The sequence below is a fragment of the Tasmannia lanceolata genome, unplaced genomic scaffold (genome assembly GCF_043159265.1).
Source record: "Tasmannia lanceolata isolate RefF3 unplaced genomic scaffold, GAP_Taslan_0.1 ptg000008l, whole genome shotgun sequence".
NCBI lineage: Eukaryota > Viridiplantae > Streptophyta > Magnoliopsida > Canellales > Winteraceae > Tasmannia > Tasmannia lanceolata.
In genome coordinates, this window is record NW_027518685.1 from 36,530,599 (window position 1) to 36,550,252 (window position 19,654).

The 19,654-nt window shown below is 39.3% G+C and overlaps 2 protein-coding genes across 2 annotated transcripts; one reads left to right on the forward strand and one right to left on the reverse strand.

Moving 5' to 3' along the window:
* Nucleotides 1-770: 770 nt before the first annotated feature.
* Nucleotides 771-2,164, reverse strand: LOC143882933 (uncharacterized). The gene is made up of 2 exons (XM_077386313.1): nt 1,004-2,164; nt 771-782 (listed from the first exon to the last, which is right to left on the reverse strand). Exons 1-2 carry the CDS (start codon nt 2,162-2,164, stop codon nt 771-773), a joined length of 1,173 nt encoding a protein of 390 aa, XP_077242428.1.
* A 10,274-nt stretch (nt 2,165-12,438) lies between these two features.
* LOC143885298 (uncharacterized) lies at nt 12,439-15,490 on the forward strand. Its single transcript, XM_077389404.1, has 2 exons — nt 12,439-13,218; nt 13,881-15,490. The coding sequence occupies exons 1-2, from the start codon at nt 12,845-12,847 to the stop codon at nt 15,220-15,222; spliced, it is 1,716 nt and encodes a 571-aa protein (XP_077245519.1). The 5' UTR covers nt 12,439-12,844; the 3' UTR covers nt 15,223-15,490.
* The last annotated feature ends 4,164 nt before the right edge of the window (nt 15,491-19,654 follow it).

Genomic DNA, 19,654 nt, shown 5'->3' on the forward strand with positions numbered 1-19,654 from the left:
AGAAGGTTAGTGAAAACTTTTCAAAAGATTTTACAAAGGTTTAATATGATTTCACAATTTTCATTTAAAAAAATGGGTTTTAATTCCTAGGAAATGTAATACCTTTTTTATTCAAAAATCAATTTTATGGAGGAGCATTAATTTATAGGTCTTGATATTTTGACAGTAAATCATATAACCTATTTAATATCTATTGGAATTTGTACATGAATTTAGGATACCATTTAATCTATGTTTTAATTGATTCATTGATTTTATCCGAATTTTGTGTGAATTTTATTTGGCATCAAATCTTGATAAACATCTTTGAAATTTTTACAATAGTCTAATACCATGATTCTATCTATACTTTAATAGTTTTACTTGATTTGAGATTCGTATGCTATGAGTTGATTTGTTAATTTGCACTCTGACCTAAATTTTGGAAATTCAAAAATTGATAGTAAACATTATTCTAAATTCATGAAACTATTCCAATAGTCTACACTCATTCATATCGTTTTACTGAAAAAGTTGTAATGAATTTGACGTTCGATTGCTTAGGGTTACTGTGTAATCCTAGCAATCTGGTTATAATGTTAATAAATCACAACTTAATAGCAAATCAACACAAAAGTCAGTGAAAACTTTCAGAAAATCCTAATTTTTTATCATATATTTAAACTTAAAATTGTTTGAAACAGAAATCCTAGATGTTATAGATTCCCTTTGTAAATTGACTATGCTGTGACGGTTTAATTGCCGAGATCACATTCATAATCGTATACTAATTATGATCGTTTCTGCATAATTCGAGCATGTAAATTATAGTATGTTGTTGGCTCCGAGGTCAACTGTCCACGGAAATTATGAGAATCATGCCAGGCAATAATATACTATAATTTATGTGTTAAATTATACTAGAATTGAGAGCACGATACCCTTCCATAGATGCAACTCGAGGCCGAAACTTGTGAACCATAGAGCCTTTGGTATTCCTTAGATGTATAGGAATCAAAAATACTTTGAAAAATTGAAAATCATTAAGTCGAACAAATTGAGTCAACTCTGCAAACTCCCTAACTACATGAATATTCTCAACTACTGAGGCCAAGAAAGCTTCACAACCTTGTCTAAGAAGTCGACAAGCTTGCATAGCAGACAAAACCATAGGAGTCGAGTGAGCTCCACTCCCTTCAAAACAAAATTTCTCTTCTCCCGGAATTTTAAAACTTACTACTTTCTTATAACAATCTACCAATAAGATAAGATCCGCTAGCATTTCTCTATTCCCAATTCTAATAGGGCACATCTTACTAATTCGATTAGTCAAAATTTCTTTTCCTACTGGAGTGCTAACACACAGATCATAATCAAGAGGTGAAGTAGGCAAATAGTACAGTGCAACAAAAGTAGATGAAACAAACGAGTGTGTCGCACCAGAATCAAATAATGCATAACCATAAGAGGAAGCTATAGGCAGAGTACCTGATACTACTGTGCCAGTGGCCTGAACGTCTTGATGACTGAGGGTGAAAGCTCCTGCCGGAACATGAGGCCTGTCAGTCCTTTGCTGCCCTTGTGAATTTACTTGTGCAGCTCTGCTCTGAATAGTCTGAGTATGTACTGTCTGAGTTCGAACTGTAGGCGTCCCCTGAACTGATTGGGCATTGCCCGCTAGATGAGGACACTCTACGATTCGGTGGCCTACCTTGCCACATTGAAAACAAGCCCCAGTATTCCATCTACAAGTCTTAGTAGGATGGTTCTTCCCACAACGTTCACATTTAGGGGCAACTGATCTATTCGGTGGTGACTTATTCTGATAGCCCCCATGATTTCCCTGCTTTCCTCTAGGCTCTTTAAAAGTAGGAGGTTTGGGCGCTTGCTGATTCGGGGTTGATCCCTTAGGAACTTGTCCTCCTTTGATTTCATTATCTCTATTTCTTTTCTTTTGATTAGCTTGAGCATAAGCTCTCGCTTCTTGATGAACTACCTCAAGTTTCTGTGCCCTTTCCACCAAATCTTCATAAGATTCAGGGGCCGTAGATCTTGCTATTCCCTTCTTTAGATTCATAGCTAATCCAAATTCAAATTTATTTCTCTTTGCTTCATCGTCAGGTACCAAAGAAGGTACAAAACGTGATAGCCTATCAAATTCCCCTTCATAATCTTCCACAGTCATATCTCCTTGCACCAACTAGGTAAACTCCTGATGCATACGGTACAGAGTACTATGAGGAAAGAATCTCGCAAGAAACTCAGTGCTCGCCCAAGTGAAAGGTCCCTGATGGTGCTCATATTTTCTTTGGATTCCCTTCCATCAATGAAGGGCTCTCCCTTCCAACATATAAGCACATATTTCACCCTGTCTTCATTTCTATTGCAGTTCATTGCCTCAAAGGCCTTTTTCAGCATTCTCCAACAAAGACTCTGCATCATCTGCCGTAGCCAATTCCTTGAAATCTTTTGGTAAAAGCCTCATGAATTTCAAAATTCCAAACACTTGGTGTTGCTGTCCAGCCACTAGTGGTCCTTGAACTTGTGGTTGCTGATGCTGGGGTTGTTGACGTTGTTGATTTGCCAATCAAATCATGGCTCTCATGAAATTTCTCATCTCAGTCCTTTCTTGTTCAATGTCAATTTGAGGCAGAGGTGCTTCAGGATTCTCATTTGGTGCTTGACCTCCCTGAACTGGAGGATCTTGAACCACTTGCTCTTCCTGAATCCCTTGGTTCTGATTTTCCTGAGTCTCTGGCTCTTCTTGAGCCACATTCTGATCTCCCTCGATAATGACATGGAGGGCTCTATTACGATTCACTCGAGTTCCACGACCACTACGTCCTCCTCGAGTTCCACGAACACTAAATCAGAACACCATTTATAACATAATTACATACTTATAATAATACAAACAATTCCCATTTGGAGCCAATGTTTATCCATCACATATTTCTCAAGATTCTTACTCAATCACAAACTCGCATGCTTCCCAAGCGACCCCAGGTGCATTTGAATTTATAATTGAGCCCTGACCGTGCGACTGATTTATGTGTTGTAAGGCGTCCCCGAAACACACCAACCTATCAAGCGCTTCCTAATTGCTCCTTATCTAAATTTCCAATTCTCACAGTCAAAAGTCCTTTGTTCAAATGATTCTGATACCACTTTTCTATCACGCCCGAAACCTCACCCTGGGCGTAGGACATGACATCGCCGTACACCTGGAAGACGAATCTCACAAATGTACTAGGCTACAAAGCAATAACAGAAATAACATGACTGTGGACCCCGATCCGAGGACGGTGAGGGAACGAGTCCCTACATCCTCTGGATCATCCACAACGTGATGGAGAGCTCTACCGAGGAACTCTCGAAACTGTTGCTACCCTCACAGCATAGCATGAGTGGCGATATAAAAAGAAAGAGATACATCCTGATCTGGAGCCAGGGCTCGAAACCAAGATATAACTAAAAATAACTCAGAGTCGCCATCCATGGATACACCATGGAACCAAAACAAATGCTCTGTTTGCAATGGATAACCAGAGATACAAAAGGTCCGTGCCTGATGACGAATGGAGAAGGTCCGAAGAGAGCCCCCAATTCGCCCGAGTGCGAACACTTGGTCTCTTATGCCATTTTTCATTAACTTCGAAGAATTTTGGGTAAAAATCATGTGAAATGGGAACAAATATCCCCGAGTGAACGTCTACCAAATCATGCATGACTCGGGGATGAAATAATAAACACACGTAAAGTAAGATAAAAGATGTGTCACCTAATGACAACTAGGTTATGAGTGGCATGCCTACCAGGTGTCTAAGTTCTGGTGGACGAACACATGCATGCTACAGCTAAAGGTATAGGTCTGCATAAGAAAGTAAGAAAACACAACAAAATATACAATATAACGCAACAAATCCTAAGACTCTAAATGATTTAGCCCGAGTCATTGGATGGTCTGATGTTCATCCAAAGAAGCCTACGTATCCCCGCCTCCACGAGAATCAAGGCAACGTAGTTCTTCGCACCTATTCTAAACTATGATGCCTAAGACACCTAGATCTCTATCTTAGACTCGATCTAAAAGACCGGACTAGTTCTTAAAGCTTATTGTACGATTATTTAAATTCCAGTGAATTGTGAATTTTAGGACACCCTATATGCCCTAGCTAAAATGCAGGTTAGCCCCTAAGCTAATGCAGGTGGTTCCTACAACCTATGTGTAACTAGGCTGTATGCCCTAAGGAAAACAATAGGTTCGCTAACGCATCCTATTCTAGCCATCAGTCGGCGATGTGAATCGCCAACTGACCGGACGGAGGCGCTCCTAGCTAGGACAAACTCCTAACTCTAACACAAACACACAACAAGCACACAACAAAAGACAAACTCCTAACTCTAAAACTCTCTATCTAGGACAAACTCCTAACTCTAGAGGAAGATTTTGGAAAACAAGGTTTTCAAAGGTTTTTGAAAGATTTTCAAAGTTTATTTACAAAAGTTTGGCTGGACTTGGGATAAAGATCCCAAGCTGCACTACGTACCTCGTGGAAGGGGATCAAGCCAACGTAGTTCGAAACGAACTTTCCTAATACGCTATAAAACTCAACACTTTAGATTTTTTAAAGGTTTTTTATGTTTTCAAATGTTTTTGAAGTGCTTTTATATTTTTGGTGATTAAAAGTGCATTAACACCCTTTCGGCTAAAGGGGATCCGATAGAAGAGCCTCTATACCCACCATATCGCGGTAGAGTACTACAGAGGGAAACGGGATCCCTAAAGCCTAAGGGGAAAGAAATCAAAATAGGGGGGGACTAAAATCCCAAAGAAAAGAACAATCTCGAAGAGACGAAAACAAAACTAATGAGCCCTAATCAATCTCCAAAGGAGACGACACCTGACCCGCGAGGAAAAATCCTAAACAAACGATAGATGAAACCCTAAGGGTAGACTTCTAAACAAAAGAGACAGACAAAAACCTCTACAAGAAGATCCACTAAACGATCAGTCACTTAGGAAGGGTCCTAACTGGCTAAACACTCTAAGAGGAGAGAATCCCTTGACCTGCGAAAACTCTAAGGCAGAAAGGGAAGAGACTAGCTCAAGAAAACGCTCCATTGTCGCCAAACCCAAGAGAAGTGTTCCCAAAATCGATGGACTCCCGAAACTCGAAAAGGATCCCGAGGAACGTGCAAAGAATAGCCCCGAAAATGAAAGAAAACCCCTCAAACCCTGTGAAGATCCTAATATAGAGAAAGTGATAGGAAGGGCAAGGGGCTGGCTCAAGAAACATTCCGTCATCGCCCAAACCCGACAAGATGTGCTCCCAAGATCGATGGGATCTTAAACTTCGAAAGTGATTCCGAGGGACATGCGAAGAATGATCCGAGAAAGGGAGAACCCCTAAACACCATAAGCAGAAATGACCCTGAAGAAGATGGAATCTCTGAACCTTCTAGAAAAAGGAGGAATCTCTAAACCTCATGAGAAATTCAAGTATGAGAAGGACGAGAAGGGTAAAGGGGTGCCGAGTAGTCCTTGCCCTTCCCTAAAATTTCTCGCAAGCCGAAAAAGCGTAGTCGAATAAAAATGGCTATGGTAATATCACTTCTTAAAGAAACAGACAAAGGGATTTTCCTTATCATCTATGGGATTTAGGAATTTGGATTAGGGGCATAACCAGTCCCCTAAATTCCCAGACTTACATGACATCCGGTTGTGCTGAGAAATTGAAGCAAAAAATGGCAAGGCAATATAAAACCAGAGACTAGCAAGACGGGCATGATTTTCATTAATTTTTAGCAAGGTCCTTGCTATTGAAAAGCATTTCCTCGATCAAAACATCAGTGACAAAATCCAAAATGTAGAATTTGAAGTTCAAAAACCAAAATTAGCATACAATGAAACAACAACATTGGTTTTGGAAAATCAAACAACTCGATTAAAAGAAAGGGAATTAACAGGGTGATGAGAAAATTACCTTAGAAATGATATGGTCCGCCTCCTAAAATGAGGTGCTGCCTTATACAATAACAAACAGTGAAGTCCCCCCTCCGAAATGGGACTCTATTCAAGACTTTATCCATCAACTTTTCCCAAGCAAGGAGTGCAATACCAGGGGGGTTTAAACTTCAACATCACTTATGAGATTCTAATATGATTTGTTTAAAAGAAAACAAACATGACACTCATAAGTCATAACATTCCCAGCCAATACATCCATATCCCACGATTCATTTTGAAGAAACACATTCAATAAGGAGATGGGAATCACCAATTTCACACCACTTTAATAGATTGTCACATTGAACTGAAGATGGAGTAAATATCTAAAAAGAAATATTACCTGAATTGAGCGGATTTAATCCTGTTGGTAGCGAAGATCCGAATCTCGGGATAACGGAAATGACGCTCGGGGAAGATGTGATCGGCACCAGCAAGATTTCTGGGAGGGGAACCCGAACCTTTCTCTCTGATTCGATGGATGGGGATGGGTTTGTAATGGTACTGGAAGGTGAGAAATGGAGTGGACTGGTGTAGATGGGAATAGATCTGGGTGGGTTATTAAAGGGGTTTGGGACATGGGAGTGGAGAGAATGGGCTTGAGGAAGTGATTTGGGTGGCTGCTGGGGTGTGGGTTTGAACTAGATGAAAATGGGTTTGATAGAGATGGGTAGAAGCAGGGGATGTTGAGCGTGGTGGTGGAGATGGCTGATGGAGGTGCAGATGGGTTCGAGTGGGCGGTGGTGGTAGAAGATAGTGGTGGTGGTGGCTGAGAATGGAGATGGTGGCTGCGACGGGAATGGGTTTCGGAGGTGGGTGTGGGAAGAAATGTGGGGTTGTAGAGATGAAAAATAAGATGGGTTTAAGAGGTTGGGATGGTCGGATTCCATGGTGGTGATGGCAAAGGTGGAGGTTGAGGCCTGAAATGGTGGAGCTCAGATTTGGTGGTCGGAGAATCGAAGCTCGTTGCCGGATTTAGTGGAGGAGGCGAGGTGAAGATAGGGTAATGGTGGAGGTAATGGGGTTTTGAGGGAGGAGATGAGCGAAGAAGACGATCGGAGCTAGTGGATGTGGTGGTGGTCCGATGGTGGAGGTGCGGTGAAGAAGGTGGGGATGGGGTGGTAGCAGAGGAGATTGAAATGAAAAAAATGGAGGTGGGTTTGTAGGGAAAAAATAAATGAAGAGGAAGATGATGGTGGTGGTGATGATGAGCTTGGATCTGTTGGTGGGTTTGCCGGATTCCGGCGGAAGTCAACGGAGAAGGTGAAGTGGGTTTGGGTGGTAGTGATGGCTGAGGTAGGCGTGGCTAAAACAGGTGGAGAAGGAGGTGGAGGTGAGGGTGGATGCGAGGGTGGCCGGCCGGAGAGATGAGGGAGATGGCCGGAGGCGGGCCGGATCTCTCTCACCCTCTCTCCTTCTCTCTTGGTAGCTGCTCTCCCCCCAGAAAAATCAAGCCTCCCCTCCTCTCTTTTTTTTTTAACGAAAATGAGCTCCCCCCTATTTGTAGCCCTAATTCGATCCTCTTTTAAGAGGAAATGACATGCTTACCCTTCTATTCCTTCCCTTGGACAACCTCATCTATTGTACTCATACAACTCTTTTGCTCTATAGGGGGGTTAGGTTAAACAATGGGGTTAAAAAAAGGAAATGACAAATTCGACCCCTCCCCCCTCTGAACTTGCACCACGACACCGTCCTAACACGTTCGCTAGGCAGATGTGGTCGGATCTTGACGAAATTTCACAGGGACCTTGGTGGGACCCTAAACTAACCTAGGGCGCGATTTGTGATCCTAACACACTGATTTGAAAAAGTTAAGCACAGAGCATGGGGGTGCGGGGCACGGTCAAAATGGGGTGTCTACAATGACGTTTCATAACTAAAATATATCAAAGTTCAATTGATGCGGACCCATCAAAGTCAAATCAAATCTCATCTCTCCCCAGAGTCAAAGCAAAATTAAAATATTAAATTCTTTACATCTTATTCAAAGTACTCACTTCCTAATAAACTGAAATAACTAAACTAATCTTTGAGCCAAAGTTCAAATCTAAAGCTAAGCGTCTTGTTCCGCGTTAACCTCACGAGGGTCAAGACCTGAAAAATGTTATATAACCACAGTCAGCTGAAAAGCTCAGTACATAATAAAGCACTACTCTAAGTACAATCTAAGTATAATAGGGTTCAATAAGGTTAGATAACAAAGTCAAAACTGAATACTGAATTCTCAACTAAGGTTGGATAACAAAGTCAAAACTGAATACCGAATTCTCAACTGAACAGTAGGCACAAAGTAAATATAGTGTATGCCAAACAAGGTTCTAAATAAAAGGTCCAATAAAGCAATTCAATGTCTAAGTTCTGATCTAAGTCAAAGGTTTCAGAATTCATATACACTTCAGAGTCATCGGCATGGTCTAGAAGACATATTATTGCTTATACACCGACAATCCATGGTGTTGGAACTAGTTGCTCAAAGTTTAGATACAAGTCGACAGGGCCAGTGTTTTATCCCCTGACGGGCCAGAAGTTCTAGTATACTACCCCCACGGTGGGTTTCAGAATTTGCCAATTGTATGACCCCCATATGGCAGGGTTTCAGAAATTATCCAAGCCTCCACAGAAGTGTTCAAATGGTATCCAAAGTTCATATTCAAATAGTTCAAAGTATTCAAATGGTTCCAATTGTTCAAAGTTCAAAATGGTAGTTTCAAAGGTTCAAAGTTCAGAACATGTATTCATAACAGTTATTTCAAAAGTCCTTAAGTAGCCATGGATGAAACAATTGGCATGTTAGGCTTCAAAGCAAATTCGAGATTCAAAGACATCAATACATGTTTCCAAAGTCAATAATGATTCAAAGTGAAGTGGGTTTACGAATACCCAAAGTAGTACGTTATTACGTACCTCAAAGATGTTCGATTCCTTTCTTAATTCTGATTATGTTTCAATATCTTGATCTGAACAAAACATAGTTAACAAATAAGGGCCAAAAAAGGCAACCCAAAAGCCAAAGGATCGGAATCCAAAAATTCAAAACAGATTCCCAAATTCAGGCAGGTTCGAACGCCCAAGGCGCCCCACCAGTCGACTGCCCTTCCACTACTGTTTTAAACGTAAAACATAGTATTGGCTCTTCAGTCGACCAGTCGACTTGCCCTCAACTACTATTTTAATGAGAAACACAGTATTGGGCGAGCCAGTCAACTGCCTTGAAGAACTGACTTTTCTAGGTTTTTACGCAATTTTCTCAAAACTTTAACATTTCATATCTTTTATGTTCGAACTCCAAATTGCGCGGGGTCGGATCCAATGGATTCGTATCGTCGAGAGGAATCCACCAAACCTTATTTCACACTTAGACTTCAAACACACGATTTAAGAAAAATCGCTAAAGATTCTTATTCGAATCTCCAAAACTCAAATTTCTGAATTCAGATTCTTACCAATCAACTTTGAGTTCGTTGGAACCGTAAAATAATATTAGGTCCAAGAACTCAAGATCAATCCAAAGATTCATATTTCAACCCTTGATTTAGTGTTTTTAATATTCCAAATAATTCATAGTTCATAAATCTTAACTTGGTTCGCGGCTTCAACTTCGAAATCGCGATCTCCTCCGTCTTCTTCTTCTCTTTTCTGATTTCTGTCTCTAGGGCTAAAAAAAACGTTTAGGGTTTGTTTAAGCCACAAAGCGAAGAATTTATAGGCTTTCTTAGGCAGTCCTAATCGGAGTAAAATACAAACGGACAAAAACACCCCTCCTTTAGAAGGGGGGATGAAAATTTTAAAGGGGGTATTTTGGGTATTTACAGCAGGGGCGGAGCCTGGAACTTACACTTGGTGAGGCATGACTAATTTACACTTGCCTGCATTGGTCATTGGGGGCCATGGCCACTAAACTAGCTATGCATGCATGTACACTTAGACCTGGCAAACGGGTGGGTCGGGCCGGGTCAACCCGCGGGTGATGCGGGTGCGGGTCCACGGGTCGGGTGAGAAAATGACCCGCATTTTGGCGGGTCAAAATTTACGTGACCCGCGCGGCCCGCGGGTGGGCCGGGTCAACCCGCGGGTCACCCGCAAATATGCCGCAAAGGGATTGTAATAATTATTTTGATTTGACAGCCTCTATTTTTCCCGTAATTGTCATAACCTCATATGTGATTTGGTATTTTTTTCGTAATTTTAAAATTTTATAACCCTTTCTAGGTAATTTTTCATTCAAAACTTTATAATTTAGCTAATTTACTTTTTGTGGTGTAATGATTACTTTTTTACATTTTCTAGGAACATTTTAGCAACATTTGGATGCGCGCATCTTTGCATACACAAAGGCCACTTGCCGAGAAATTGCCAAAGGAGAAGCTTGATAGCAAATTCTAATAAAATAAAAACCACATTTAAATGTTATCAACACTACTGGGCACTCTCACTTTATGTATGGCCCACACCATAGGATGATCCAAACCGTCCATTAGTTGGGCCATAGCCTAAATAGGTTATGCTCCAAAAATCATTTCCATAGGATGATCCTATCCCTCCAATCTGAATGTTAGAGGGTTGATCCTAACCCTCTATAGATCGGAGGGTTAGAATCAACCGATGAAAATAATTTTGGGGCATAACCTATTTAGGGTATGGCCCATCTATTGGACGGTTTGGAACTTTGGATAATCCTACGGTGCAGGACATACCGTACTTTTTATAAAGTGAGGAGTTACTCATAAAAAACAAACAGCAGTGATGATAACATTCTCAAAAAGATTAAAAAATACTGTAAAAATGCGGGTGCCCGCGGGTTGACCCGACCCGACCCGTGTTTTTGCGGGTTGGGTCACCCGCGGGTTGGTTTTTGACGGGTCACGGAAACTTAGACCCGTGCCCGCAAATTTGCGGGTGGGCCGGGTCGACCCGCGGGCACGGGTCACTTTTGCCAGGTCTATGTACACCCATGCACCATAATAGAAATTTTGCAAGTTATTGGGGCCATGCCCCCCTCATGCTATATGCACGTGCCTTTGCCCTTGCCAACCCGAACTTAAATCGGTTGGCTTTCCCAACCCAACCCAGACTGAGTAAAAGCCAACCCAACCCGAGCCAAAATTGTCGGGTTCGGGTTGAGGCCGACCCAAGTAGGGGTGGCAACGGGGCGGGTCGGGGCCGGATGTTGGGGTCCCCTTACCCTTCCCCTTTGCGGGGAATTTTCCCCCTCCCCTTCCCCTTCCCCTCTGCGGGGATGGTGGGGAATCCCCCTCCCCTCCCCGCGGGGAATATCTAATCCCCTTCCCCTTCCCCTCCCCGCATCCTTCGGGGACAAAATCCCCGCCCCGCCCCCTCTTTGGAACCCAACCAAACCAGCAAACAGAGCTTCTTTCTTCTACGTCCATTACAGACAATATTGTGATGAATGCTATGATTCTATTCATGTGATCAACAAACAGATGGACAAAATCAGAAATGCATGGATGAGACAACAAACATAAATAACAACAGGACCTCATCTTTCAGCAATTTTCTGCATAAATTATGGAATGATAAATAGGAAATGAGCACCAGGATTACCTTCATTAACAGGCAGCCAATGTGCAAAAAGTAACTATTTCAGTAGTCACAATGAACTTTAAAAGTCCGTAAGTGGGCGCTCACACACGCAAAATAATGTTCATTAGTTCATTCTGTATAGCATGTTAACCCCCAGATGAGCATGAGAAATGAGAATGGAGAAGAGAACAAAATCAACAAATGACTTATTTCTTTAATTGCAATTCAGTCTAGTGCTGACATGAAACAAATTTCTAGTAACTAAATTTTTCTTGTTGAAAATTAAAACCTGCAATCCAACCCTAAAATTCTGTTGGCACTACGATTTTTTGATAATTGCATACACTCAGCGTCTCAGGCTCTCAGCTTGTCTTTATTATTTCAACATCTGTGAAAAGGTTATTATAGTTCCCAAAATGCTCTCAGAAGCTAATTAAAAGGAAAAGACAAGCTAAGTTTATGTTTGGGGAAATCTTGTAGCCGATCCACAGAGTTTCTAGTCGTTTTCCTTAAAAAAAACACTTAAAAATTTACAAAAAAATGGCATTGATTAGCGGGGCGGGGCGGGGCGGGGCGGGGACAACTCCATCCCCTTCCCCTTCCCCTCCCCGCACCGGGGAATTTTTATATTCCCCTTCCCCTTCCCCTTTCAAATCGGGGAATCCCCTCCCCAAACGGGGCGGGGCGGGGTGGATCCCCTCTTTTTCGGGTGAAATTGCCAGCCCTAGACCCAAGTTGCTCCACTAAGTGTGAAAGGTTATTACTTTTCCCAAGAAGCTCTCAAAAGCCAATTAAAAGATATAAGAAAAAGTTGAGTTCGTACAATTATCAAAACATTGCCAATATCAATCGGCTAAAAGTTCTGCTGTTTTATATTTCTCCACACAAATCTCACGTCAAACGACACACTCTCTCTTGCTCTCTCTACAATGACCGTGGGGAAAAAGAAAGAACGAAGAAAAATAGGAAAATCCTAGTAGTTTTTTGGCCTTTTCTTCTTCTTCTTCTTCATTTAGAGTTTGGGTTTTTCTTCTTAGGTATGCTTGGCTATCTTTAAAGCATTTTGAGAAGGCCTTTGAATCTGACAGTGAGTCTTAAGAAGAGCCGTGTTTCTTTATTCCAGTACTTTAAAGTTTAAACCCTACACTTGTCCATCTCTATGGCAGCAAATCTTCCAAGTTTGTCTTTTTTCCGAGAATTCTTAGCAAATGGATGGTTTTGAAAAAGAAAATACTGGTTGATTAAACCAACCCAAAAAGAAAAAAACAGAAAAAAAGAAGAAGAGAAACTAAACAGATCTGAAGAAGAAAGATGCAATCTGGTTATGGAATTCCAGAGATTCAACAATTCATGGTGGATTCTCTTTTACCAATTTCTCAGCAAAACGAACAAAATCAGAGATTCCACCATATTCAACCCTTCCCAATAACCCAACAGTTCTTTCAAAATCAAAACCATTTTCAGACCTTTGAGGAGCACACAAGAAGATTAAACTACCAGCTGGGTCTAGACAAAGAATCTGGCCTAGAAAACTCGAACTCAGCATCTCAAATCAGTGGCGCCCCTCGGTTCATCATGACGAATTTCAAGCTGGGCGTGAATGAGAATAGTGGAAGCGGAGAGGGTTTGGTTGATGAAGAGACAATGATAAGAGGTGAAGATTCAGCCATTAAAGAACCATTCTGGTAAGGAAAAACAAAGAGAAAAAGGGCAAGTTCTTGTTTTTTGTTTTTCCTTTATTAATTTTTTTTTAGGTTTTTTTGTTCTTCAAATGAGATAGATCTGGAGAGGGATAATGGGTTTCAGTGTTTTAGGTACTAGGAAGTAGAAAAGGGGGAAAACCCTAGACAAATATCTAAAACATAATAATTTAAGAAGCCAACATAATGATTATTATCCTTTTATCTTCTTATTCTTCTTTTGATGGGTTTCTCCTTCCTTGTGAATCCAAATGGACTGAGGATTTGATGGAGCTGCTGATGGGCTCTCAATCAAAAGGATCCTTTTTCTTTAGATGTGATTTTTGGAGAAGAAAAGCTGCTTCTCTTTTGAGGGAAAAGGATGATTCCGAAAAATTTTAAAAAGCATGATTCCTGAAACTCATTTCATATCACTTGCCTTTTCTGCGTTCATTATTTTTAAAAATAAAATAAAGAAAGAAATAAGAAAACATGAGGAGTATTTTTCACTCATGGATGAGTAAAAGAAGCTCATATGTTCCTTCCCAATGTGGGGATTTCACTTCTCTTCAATTTATTACTAGAGATTAAAGTACTAAATCTATTAATCTACTAGGTTGTTTTTCTTTCTGAACTCTCTTTTCTCTCCATGTGATATATTCTTGCAGGAAACCTTTGGAGAAAGAATACATCAACAGGAATAACAAGAGGTGCGAAGAGAAGATAGAGACTTCCAGCAAATATAGCAAAAACCCAGATGAAGATAATGAAAATGAAGAAGAAAAGAACAGTGGAAGCAACTATGGACTGTTTAGTGAGCTTGAAGCTATCTACACTAGTACTAATGGTGGTGGATGTGGAAATAAGCAAGCGGGTTCCCGCTCGGCTCTTACCGGTGACAATAATCTGGCTCCGACCACAGTGCCGGAACTGGGGACTTCAACTGAGGCTTCCTTAAAGAAGCTTCAAAATAAGCGGCGAAAGAGGAGGAAAAAGGAATTAAGCTCCATTGCTATGTTCTTTCATAACCTAGTAAAGAAGCTGATGAATCACCAGGAGAATTTGCATATGAAATTTTTAGAGGTGATGGAGAGAAGAGATGAAGAGAGAACAAATAGAGAGGAGGAATGGAGGAAGCAAGAAGCCGCAAATTTGGACAGTGAAGCAATCTCTCGAGCCCAAGAACAAGCTGTTGCATCTAGTCTAGAAGCCGCTATTGTTTCTTTCTTGGAGAAAATAACAAGCCAAACCATTAACCTTCCAAATAAGGACCAATTCGAGTTCACACTGCAATTTCTTGAAGAAACCCAGAAAGAAAAGGGTCTAGAATGTTGGGATGCCAAATTTGACAATAAAATGGACAAAATCAACACGAGGAGATGGCCGAAAGCGGAAGTTCAAGCTCTAATTCGAGTTCGAAGTGGATTGGAATCAAAGTATCAAGAGCCAGGACTAAAAGGGCCTCTTTGGGAAGAAGTGAGCTCTTCAATGGCATCTATGGGTTACCAAAGAAGCTCAAAGAGGTGCAAAGAGAAATGGGAAAACATCAATAAGTACTTTAGAAAGACCAAAGATAGTGCGAAAAAACGCCCACAGCATTCCAAAACATGCCCTTATTTCCATCAATTAGATCAGCTCCACTCCAAATCTCACGCTCTTTCCCTTCCCACGGCTGTAATTGAGCAGCCCAAAGATAATTCGGAGCTCTTAGACGCCATTGTTGTGCCTGTGGATCAAAATCCATCTCTTACATTCATTGAAGAAGAGCTTGAGATTCTTAGGACCTTTAAATTCCCTGAAATGGGGCCTTTGAGATCGAATTACGAGGTTAATGATGACATTGCGCCCAAAAAGGTTCAAGACCATGGCAATGAAGAAGAGGAAGAAGATGAAGAGGAGAATAAGGGAGGAGAAGGGCAAAACCAAGAAAATCTCGAAAATCAAGTTCATGAAAGAGAGCATAAAGAGGAGTATCACGGACAACCCATGTTTTTTCGCCTTGAATCATGAAAATTCCAAGGTGATACAGGTGGAGTTCTACATATAATTCAGCTTAGTAACCTTTTCTTCTTTTCTTGTGTGCTTCTGAGTTTTTTTTTCCATCAAATTACATGGTTGACATATATAGATAGCTAGACTAATAACTAAATAAATAAATAAAAAAGGATGTATATTTATCCCACCAAGAGGAGCTTCTTTCTATTTTATTTTTTTGGTTTTTGGAGTTTGAAATTTTATTGACCATTTTCTATTTATCAGATCAAGAATAGTTGGGATTTTTTTTTCTTTTTCCCTTTATGCATCATATATAGAGTGGGTTTTCCGTTTTCTTTTTCTTTTTCTGTCACACTTTTGCTGGAAAGATATCAAGGCCATATTTCTATATCATGGGGTTTGCCATTTCTTTGTTGTCTTTATTTATAATAGATATAGATCTTATAAAAGAAATGTCTGAGAATCTAAAACTTGGAATATAGCTATTAATTTGTTATTTATTTTTGGGAAGTGATATATTCACTCCCTTTTCTTACTTGGAGTTGGGACAGCCCCCTCTAGTGTATTTATGACTGTTCTTTTACACTAGAAGGAGCTGTCCCAAATAAAAAAGAGGGGGGGGGGGGTCAATAATCATTTCCCTTAATTCTTCATCCCAATCATGATACAATGGAAATCAACTTTTATTAGTTTGCTTTGTTTAAATAATGGTGGTTGGAGCCTGTATTACGATAGAATATTTGTTAGAGAGAGAGAGAGAGAGCATTTGTATTTTCAATCTGCGTGGGTTTGCGGTTTGAGTGACGTCACTGTTCATGCACGAGGTGAGCACAAATTGGGTAGAGAAAAATGTTTTCAGAGGAATTAAGATCTCTCTCTCTCTAGTACCGGCCAGCCTAGTGTTTTATTCTTTCCTATTATCATTAAATGCCTTTGTACCTGTTTTCCATGCTTAGCAAACCATCGTACTCTTGAGTCTCAAGGTGGCAATTGGGCCATGCCGGCCGCGCCCGCCATGGCACGATTGCTACAGTGACATGGGCCGTGCTGGCACGGCACGAAGGCGTGGGCCAGGCCAGGCTAGGCTTGCCGGCACGGCACGGCCCACTGGCAATTTTGCCTTTGGTTTTTTGTGTTTTTTTTATATTTTTTGTGTTTTCTAAAAAATACCCCTTAAAGTTAAAAAAACGGCTAGTGAGGGGGGTAATTTCGAAAATTACATTGTGTAACTTCTTATGTTCCAAAAATACCCTTTCCAACAACTATATTTGGGGGGTACTTTAGGGATTACACATATTTTTACTAAACTAACCCCCAACAACTATATTTGAGGGTACTTTGGGGATTACAAATGTTTTTACCAAAATAACCCCCCAACAACTATATTTAGAGGGTACATTAGTGATTTTACTTGTTTTTACCCAAATAACCCCCCAACAACTATATTTAGAGGGTACATTAGTGATTTTACTTGTTTTTACCCAAATAAACCCTCCCCAACAACTATATTTGGAGGTACTTAGGGATTACACATGTTTTTACCAAAATAACTCCCCCAACAACTATACTTTGGGAGTATTTTGGTAACTCATTATGTTACAAGTCTTATAAATATCCTTCCCGCTCCCTTCATTTCTCACCCTCAATTACTCTCTTATTACTCTCACTCTTATTGCTCTCTCTTTCATATTACTCTCTCTTTCATATTACTCTCTTTAATCTTCTCTCTAATTACATCAAATTCTCTTATTACATCTAATTCTTTAATCCTTCTCTTATTACTCTCTAATCCTTCTCTCCGTTACTCACTTCGATTAGCGATTAAGAAGAAGGGATTAAGGAGGTGCTTAACAACTTGCGGTAATTAGTATTCAAGAAGGTGCTTAACAACTGCGTGTGCGATTAAAGCAAAGTTGAGGTATTTAGAATTTATTTTTTAAAATTTACTTATAGACTATCTTTATAATTTTTTTTAAATGGTAGGTTCAAATGACCACTATTTTCATCCATATGAAATCATGGGAAATGATGAATTACTGGAGGCTTGTGTAGAACCTTGGAATGATGATACATATACTCCAGAATCTAAATATCCAATTGCTCCTGAACCTACCGAAGGACCTTGTAGTACTAATGGGAGTCAAACTCCTAGTACTAAATCGTCTAGAGGTAGGAGTTCACAAGTATGGAAGTTCTTTATCATTGAAAAAAAAGAAGGATTCTAAGGGTGTTTTAGAAGATAGGGCTATTTGTAAATTATGTAAAAAAAAATTTAGTTGTAACATGGCAATTGGCAAGACATTCCGCTGTTTGTAGTGCAAAGCATGGGTCATTAGACTCTAAACAAACCCAATTAAGCATCACTTCTAGTTCATTAGGAACTTTTTCTTATTCTCAAGATAGGAATATGAGAAAACTAGCATCTTACATCATACAAGATGAGCAACCATTTATTATGGCCGAAAGTAAAAGATTTGAAAAATATATTTAAAAAGCTCTAAATCCTGCTTTTAAAGAAGTGACTAGAAATACTATAAAATCATATTCCTTTAAATTATTTATTGAAAGCAAAGAACAATTGATTTCAAGTTTTGAAAATTTTAATTGATAAATTGCACTTACTTCTGATATTTGGACTAGTAAACAAAATGAAGGCTATATTTGAATAACAAGACAATATATTAATTCAAACTGGATGTTAGAAAAGAGAATACTTAGTTTTACTCAATTAGAATTCCCTCATAATGGTCATTGTATATCAAAATCTATATTTATCTACTGTTCACGATTTTAAAATTCAAAATAAAATTTTTTCTATTAGCTTCGATAATGCTAATAATAATACTGCATCAATAGGGTTATTAAAATCTCAATTGAAACCTATTTTAGATGGACAACTATTTCATATTAGATGTGCATGCCATATTTTAAATTTAACCGTACAAGATGGTTTATCAGAAATTGCAACACAGATAGAGATTATTAAGAATTGTCTACAATTTATTCAGTCTTCAGGACATAGAAGACAAGAATTTAAAGCTTTATGTAAATTTTTTGAAAAGAACTTTAAAAAATCCCCTTAGATATTAAAACTAGGTGGAATTCGACTTATTAAATATTAAAAGCATCATTTGAGTACAAAACTATAATTACAACATTTTGCCAAGAACATATGCCTCTGCCTTGCAATCATACTATATCTCTAGAATATTGTAACAATTGTGAAATTATTGCAGATTTATTAGAAGTATTTTTAAATGCAACTAATCTTCTTTCCAGTGTTTACTATCCCACTTCATAATTAATTTTGGGTCAAATATATAAAATTACTATTTGTTTTAAAAAACAATAGATCGAAATTGGGAAATGGAAGTCTACTTCATAGAATGGAGGATAAATTTAGAAAATATTTTCAAGAAATTCCTCCTCTATATTTTTTAAGTACAATAATAGATCGAAGGATCAAGTTACAAGGTTTAGAGGTCATTTTAGATGCATACAATGAAAACGCAGGTGTTGGATCTGGGCATAGTATAGATGAGATTACAAATTTATTACATTCTATGTATGCATTGTATGAGACAGAACATGGACATAGAAGATCGATTTCTTCACAAAACTACTAACCTAGAAATAATCCACTTTGGTCACTAATAAATTAAAAAAACCTAGAAATAGTTCTAGTACATCTTCTGATGAGCTATCATTATATCTGAGAAATGAGTAATCAAGCTACCTTAATCCTGATGAATGGGAGAGTTTTGCTGTTTTGACACGGTGGAAAGAACATGAAAAAAGTTATCCAGTACTATCCGCCATGGCACGTGATCTACTAACCCCCCGGTGTCCACAGTAGCATCGGAGTCTACTTTTAGTGCAGGTAACAGGGACTTAGATGACACACGGAGCAGAATGTCACCAAAAACAGTAAAGGTATGCGTGTGCCTCAAGGACTAGTTGGATGCAGATGATAGAGCACAAGATAGAAGAGAAGATGACTCAACCGACTCACCTGAAGAAATGTGAAGATTCAAATTTTAAGTCGTTAATTTCTACTTGTAGTTCACAATGTATTTGTACTTCATTTTTTTTCTTTTTTTCTTGTATGTTGGTGGGTTAAAGGCAAGGTTCTACGTCCTCCTCTAATAATTTTCTATATTAACAAAATTTTAAGGTGTCGCCCGGGTTCCTGGATAAATATTTCGAGCACAATTGATCTTTGTTTTTAAATTACTTGCAATTTGACTTGCAAATTTTTCATAAATGACTTGCAAATTTTTCCAATTTTTTCCAACAAGTGCTTTTTCAGAATTCCAAGAAAAATTCCAGTAGAAAAAAAACATATTCTCGAAATTTCGAGAAAAATTCCAGTAGAAAAAAAACATATTCTCAAAATTCCGAGAATGCACTTGTTTGAAAAAAAATAACTGTTACGTGCCGAAATGTG